Consider the following 7013-nt stretch of genomic DNA (forward strand, 5'->3'; position numbering starts at 1 on the left):
CCCCCCCCCCCCACCCCCCACCCCCCACCCCCCGTCACTTCAAACTGATCGAATGGCTTCTTTATGATGCTTTAGGATGCAGTTGAGACCTACATGAATTTAAGCAGTGTGTGTGTGTGTGTGTGTGTGTGTGTATGGGATATAAACAATTTACTGTATGGAGCGATGTTTCTAGGAGGTCGAATGACGCTCTCATGGTAAACATATTTTTAAAAAAAGAAAAGAAAATTCGCTTAAGCAGAGGGGGGGGGGGTCGACCACCGAACCCCCACCCCAACCCCCACCTCCTTAAACACGCGCCTGGTCTACGTCTTCAAAATCGTTCGGCTAACTTAGAATCCCGCATCTTTCAGTGATGAATACCATTACTTATTTATAGTAAACATTTCACACAGTTTTTCAATTCGCGCCTTAGGAAACACAATGTATGAAAATGTATCTGTAGTCCGTTTGTGCTTTACATCAAACGTGAATATCAAATCCGAGATGCATGATCAGGGCCGTGTCTCGGCACAGGGCAGAGTCTAGTGATCATTTGAGAGAAAAAAAAATAGTTGTTGATTCCGCGAATCTCTTTCTAGTGCCTGGACTATAGGAGGACAGCCACTCCTGAAGAGATCCTTTACTGGATATTTTATCTCACTTGCATCGCGAAAGAGGACTGCCACTCCACACAACCGATAAATTGGGCTAATTATTAGCATGTAATGTTTTATTGAATTTACAAAGTCTGTGCTGGTCTTAACACACGTGGAACTGTGTACATTTGTACAATGGTTATAGGAAGCAGGACACAACAAATAATTAGTTTACAATATTCAATCAAATGCCCTAACGGCCTCGGTGGCGCAGTGGTTAAACCATCGGACTACAGGCTGGTAGGTACAGTGATCGCAGCCCGGTACAGGCTCCAACCCAGAGTGAGTTCTTAAGGGTAGGTATAAGGCCACTACAACTTCTTCTTTCTCACTAACCACTAACCAACTAACAACTAACCCACTGTCCTGGACAGACAACCCAGATAGCTGAGGTGTGTGCCCAGGACAGCGTGCTTGAACCTTAATGGGACATAAGCGCCTAATATAAGTTAAAATGAAATTAATAAAGTGCTCTTTTCAAGAATGTGGTGTCCATTGCCCTTGGTCCCCACATTAAATAAATTAGTTCTTGTGTCCGCCCTTGAGTCGGACACTCTACCAGTGACCTCCCACCGCCCCGCCACACCCCAGCCCCTCCGACACACATAGACTAAACTGGTTCTTACAGGCCTTGATGACCGTCTCAAGGTCTTCCTCGACGCATCCAGACGGAACACACAGATCCACCGTCATCGACGGTAGCGGCACATTGAACGGGAGATCCTGGTGGGGAAAAAACACAGTAACTTTATTTTAGACATAATTTGCATAAAGTTCTTGGTTTCGAACAGTAATATGGCTTTAGCAGTGTTTTGCACAGTCCTGGGTTGTAAATACTGCACATTAAGTTTAATATGTTTCGGGTAAAACAGATAGAGATATTTTGACGAAATGAACTTGCTTTAAACTTTTTCACCATGTATTTCCATTATTTCACTCACAATATTAGTTGTAATCCATGTAAAAATATGTAATGATCGGCTGGCATCCCTATATAGCTGTTTGGTAGTAATGTTATTGTGAATAAATACTGTTATCCAGATTCGGGCATTTTCGTTTAATTAAGGCACAATTCGGCATGATTACACAATCAGTCACAAAGCTATGACCTTGAGAAGGATTTAAATTAGGATGATAGTCCATCGATTGCCGTCCTCGTCTGAATAAACACTACAAATTATTATGTTACCTTTAACGCAAAGAAAGAAAGAAATGTTTTATTTAACGACGCACTCAACACATTTTATTTACGGTTATATGGCGTCAGACATATGGTTAAGGACCACACAGATTTTGAGAGGAAACCCGCTGTCGCCACTACATGGGCTACTCTTTCCGATTAGCAGCAAGGGATCTTTTATTTGCGTTTCCCACAGGCAGGATAGCACAAACCATGGCCTTTATTGAACCAGTTATGGATCACTGGTCGGTCACCTTTAACGCTTGTTCAATATTAGTTTTATTTATGTACACGTGCAAACAAACAGCACCAGGGTGTTTAAATCAACTCCATCATCTATAATGTGACAATGTCGGAACAATTACAGTTAATATTATCCGCTACAAGCCACTAAGACATTTTATAATCAATCTGTACACTCAAGAGCTCAACCCGGCGCCGTATTAAAGGGACATTCCCGAGTTTGCTGCATTTTAAGATGTTTCCGACTGATAAAATATTTCTACGATTAAACTTACATATTAAATATAGTTTCTTGTTTAGAATATCAGTGTCTATATATTCAATGTGTTTCTGGTCGTCTTAATATTTGTAAGAAGCCCAAACTGGATTTTCTCTTCAAATAATTTCGTACGTATGAAACAAATAATAATTAGGAAATAAAATGAAATTTAAACTAGTACAAATATTAGAACGATCAGAAACACGTTTAGGTATACAGCCACTAATATTTTATGCAGAAAAATATATTTGATATATAATTAAAATCGTTAAAAAGTCTCTTGTTAGTCGATAACATCTTAAAAATTGCAGCAAACTCTTGGAAAACACAAACAAACAATATTTATAATGTACTACCTCTTCATGCCAGATTCATCCGCTGCCCCATAAATCAAACCCCCCTCCCCTCCCTCCCCCCCCCCCCCCCCGATCTTGTTCACCAGCGCATAATGTTTTACTTGTTCTCACTAAGTAGCCTAGTAGAATCTATTTTTTATTATTATTTTGGAGGCGTGGCGGGGAGCGGGGTGCAGGTGGGGAGGGGTAGACGCCAAATATCAGTAACCTAGGGACGCCAAATAGTCAATCAATTAATTTTTTATTATTATCGATTCCGACTATCGATCATTGGAACATCAGTAAATAATTGGACTACATCGTTTATGTTCTCTAGCGCCTCTGCATCTGAAGCAAGTCTGAGTGTATGGAAGTGTATGGAAGAATCTGACATTCATCATTATTAACGCGATTCAAGTGTTGTCTTCTGGGAAATAAAACAAATCAACCCACCTTTTCTTTCATGAATTTGATCAGCCAAACCGGCACCTCGAACATGGCAGAACAGTATCTCCCGTACAGATATTCGCTTTCCGGTGTACCGTCTGTTTCTGGAAGTTGGTGCTTCAGCTTTATACACCGGTAGAAATTTCCGTGCCACGTGACCCAACCGTCTAGTAATCCGGGTCCTTGTTTACCGGTTGAGTCGTACACTGAATCAAAACAAAATGGTGTTTTATCAATTATATTATTATAAACAATATATTATTATTATTATTATTATTATTCAAATGTGAAGCTGATGAAAAGGTAGAGAGACATGCATACATACAGACATATACAGGGGCGTAACTACGTGTACGCAATGTACTCATTTGAGTACAAAATGTTTCTGCTTATACGCAATTTAGCTATTTGAGTACTTTTTTTTCAACAATTGCACTAAATTCTCAACGTTATGTATTAACGCTCCACTTTAGGGGAATCCCCAACGTCATTCAAAGCTTGGGTTTCATGAAGATATGACAGTCGTAATGACGTCATGCGAATTTGACCAATACAAGCGTTTGTGAGAAAATAAGTTTTACAGATTGGAATTACTAGTGACTGAATGGGACGATTTTGAGTGGTTTCGCTAGTTTCCTTGAGTTTCAAAAGTCTATTTACGCCCCTGATATAGACAAAGAGACAAAGAGACAAAGAGACAAATAAACTTACTTGTTACTGCCCAGGTGGCCCTTTGCGCCAAACCTTCTGCATAGATGGCGAGGTGCTGCTCGCACGTGCTGTTTGACGTCACGTTGTTCCGCTCCTGTCGCAGCGCACGCTCCCCAGCCTCGATAACTCCCTCCCATATCATTGGGAAGAAGACTAACTGCGTATGGAGAACACTGTCAGTTCCATTGTCTGTAGTTTTCCTGTACATCGAGACCGCCTCACCCAGGAGGAGCCCAACAACAACAAGAACTGGTTTCAAATGTACAATCGTCATGGCAATTGAGCACTGCCACCGTGTAATAATGCAACATCCAGATTAACATCAACTATACTGTCAACACACTGGTTGTCGTACGAACCTGATGTCGTATGGTCCAGACACCACCGAGATCGAAATGAGTACACTTTGAACTATACTGTGAACACACTGATGTCGCAGACCCAACGGCGTTCAGATTAAAACGAATATACTGTGAACACACTGGTTGCCGTACGAACCTAATGTCGTATGATCCAGACACGACTGAGATTGAAATAAGTACACTATGAACTATTCTGTGAACTTACCAATTGTCGTACAAACCTGATGTCGCATGGTCCAACGAGGTTCCAATTAAAATGAGTATACCATGAACACACTGGTTGTCGTACGAACCTAATATCGCATTATCGAGAACACCACTGAGATTAAAGCGGGTATACTGTGAACACACTGGTAGTTGTACGAACCTTATGTCGCATGACGCAATATCTCGATTAAAATTAATACCCTATGCGCACACTTGATGTCGTACAAACCTAACGTGACATTACCTACGACACCATTCTCGATTAAAACGAGTATACTACGAACGCACTGGTCGTCGTGCGCGCCTAATGTCGTATAAGCTCCAAACACACTGAGAAATTCCAATACACTGGCATACATCCACTTCGTTCCGTTCGTACAAATCGATCACTCTGGCTTACTGCACCGAGAAACGGCAGCTGTCGGCGCCTCTGTTAAGAGCCAGCTGAAGTGCAGGTATCCAGGGACGCGTCTCCTCAAGCTGGTCGCTCATCGAGTCTTCTTAACGTCAGAATGGCCAGGGACGTCCTGTGATGTTAGGTGATTTGAGAGTCCGGCACGGCGAGACGGTGGTGGAGGGAAAATAAAACGCTGGCGTGTAAACCAGTCCTCGGGTGTTCACCTGCAAGACAAAGCATGGCTGATTATTGGAGGGTATCGATCGCCCGGGTAATCAAGTTGTTGTAGACATCATCTCCCTCGTTACCCTGTTTAGGTGAGGGTTTTTTTATTTCGTTCATGTGCCTGTCATTCATGGACAGAACTCTGTCGAAGTCAGAGGTTGTGCCCACGACAGAGGTTGTGCCCACGACAGTTCTCTGATGGAAGCATGCCATAAATTACCCACACCCACACCCCACTCGTTCGCGTGTTTTTATTCCGTGCTGATTCCGAGCTAATATATCTGGGTCCAATTTCACAAAGCATCGTAAGCCCAGTTTCCCGTCCCTTCCCGGAATTAGTCACTGGCGAAGTCGGAGGTTAAGTCTTCAGTGGATATGTACGTTAATAAAGTTCCCATCCCATACCAATATTAACATAGAACAGTATAGAAACGTGTATAATATTATACGTGCCTAAGCTTAGTTCAGATCGCTCTGTCAGCTGTGACTGTGTTCATAATATAGACATATAGAGGTTTACTGGACCGAAGATCGCTCAATCTGTAGTGGCCTACGAACACAGAACACCCTCCTGTCCCGGAAATGGTCAATGGCAAAGTCGGAGGTTAAATCCAGGATGGGCGTGCCTGAAACTTCAGTGCATATGGGCACGTTAATAAGAGTTCCCATCCCTGTAAGCAGACCGGCAAACGTTGAGCGAATGAGCACGTTTGGTCACTCCTCACATAAGACATTTTTCTGGTCCTTTCCTGTTGCTAATTCCGTTTTTAGTTTTCAGACGCCCCGATGCTCCCCTGGCACTATTTGATCTGTTACAGCTGAATCAGCCTGTGTGTGATGCTCCCCTGGCACTATTTGATATGTTACAGCTGAATCGGCCTGTGCGTGATGCATCCCTGGCACTATTTGATCAGCTGAATCGGCCTGTGCGTGATGCACCCCTGGCACTGTTTGATATGTTACAGCTGAATCGGCCTGTGTATTATGCACCCTGGCACTGTTTGATATGTTACAGCTGACTCGGCCTGTGTATGATGCACCCCTGGCACTATTTTTTATGTTACAGCTGAATCGGCCTGTTTATGATGCACCCCTGGCACTATTTGATATGTTACAGCTGAAACGGCCTGTGTATGCAAGCAGCGATCCACTCCGTTTTAAAATTAAAAGGTTTTTGTCAGGTGCTTGTTTTTTCCAGATTACGCGTAAGGAATTATAAATCGTGATTTCATCTCTTTTAGTACGAATAGCAGAAACATTCTTAAAATTATTAATAGCTGCAGTTAGACTATGGACTGCGCAGGTGGTGTTTTTATTTTGTGTTTTGTGAAGGTACCGTGCTTGGGGCAGGTTATGTCGGGGCAGGTTAAGTCGGGGCAGGTTAGGTCGGGGAAGGTTAGGTCGGGGCAGGTTAAGTCGGGGCAGGTTAGGTCGGGGTAGGTTAGGACGGGCAGGTTAGGTCGGGGCAGGTTAGGTCGGGGCAGGTTAAGTCGGGGCAGGTTAGGACGGGCAGATTAGGTCGGGGCAGGTTAGGTCGGGGTAGGTTAGGTCGGGGCAGGTTAGGAGGGGCAGGTTAGGACGGGCAGGTTAGGTCGGGGCAGGTTAGTTCGGGGCAGGTTAGGACGGGCAGGTTAGGTCGGGGCAGGTTCCACAATAATTTATCGTGTCTTTTAAAAGCAAAAATTCTTAATTACTTTCATTTCTTCAATTAACTATGAAGATCTTTTCCATTGCTCTAGGGTTGTTTGAGGTTTTTTCTGGGGGGTTTTGTTTTGTTTTTTTGTGGTGAATACGTTTTATCCAAATAGTTTTGATTTCATTTATGCGTCTCCGAACGCGTCTACGTATGCGTCTTCGTATCTGATCAGTTTGTGCATTATAGATGACATATACGTATACAGTTTACGGACAAATTGAATTTGCGCTAATGTGAAATGTACGCTTCTCAGCGGGAATGGTTAATGGGTTAATATTTCCACTACTCTGGTATCACTTAGCGAATGACAATA

General features: G+C 43.0%; 1 protein-coding gene across 1 annotated transcript in view; it reads right to left on the minus strand.

Moving 5' to 3' along the window:
* Positions 1 to 4989, minus strand: part of LOC121367246 — a 29466-nt gene extending 24477 nt beyond the window's left edge. Inside the window, exons 1-3 of the mRNA XM_041491355.1 lie at positions 3814 to 4989; positions 3109 to 3308; positions 1265 to 1361 (exon numbers count right to left, since the gene is read on the minus strand). Of these exons, the coding sequence (XP_041347289.1) occupies positions 1265 to 1361; positions 3109 to 3308; positions 3814 to 4087 (571 nt within the window). The 5' untranslated portion in view covers positions 4088 to 4989. The remainder of the gene's footprint in view (positions 1 to 1264; positions 1362 to 3108; positions 3309 to 3813) is intronic.
* Positions 4990 to 7013: the final 2024 nt, after the last annotated feature.

The sequence above is a fragment of the Gigantopelta aegis genome, unplaced genomic scaffold (assembly GCF_016097555.1).
Source record: "Gigantopelta aegis isolate Gae_Host unplaced genomic scaffold, Gae_host_genome scaffold72, whole genome shotgun sequence".
Lineage (NCBI taxonomy): Eukaryota > Metazoa > Mollusca > Gastropoda > Neomphalida > Peltospiridae > Gigantopelta > Gigantopelta aegis.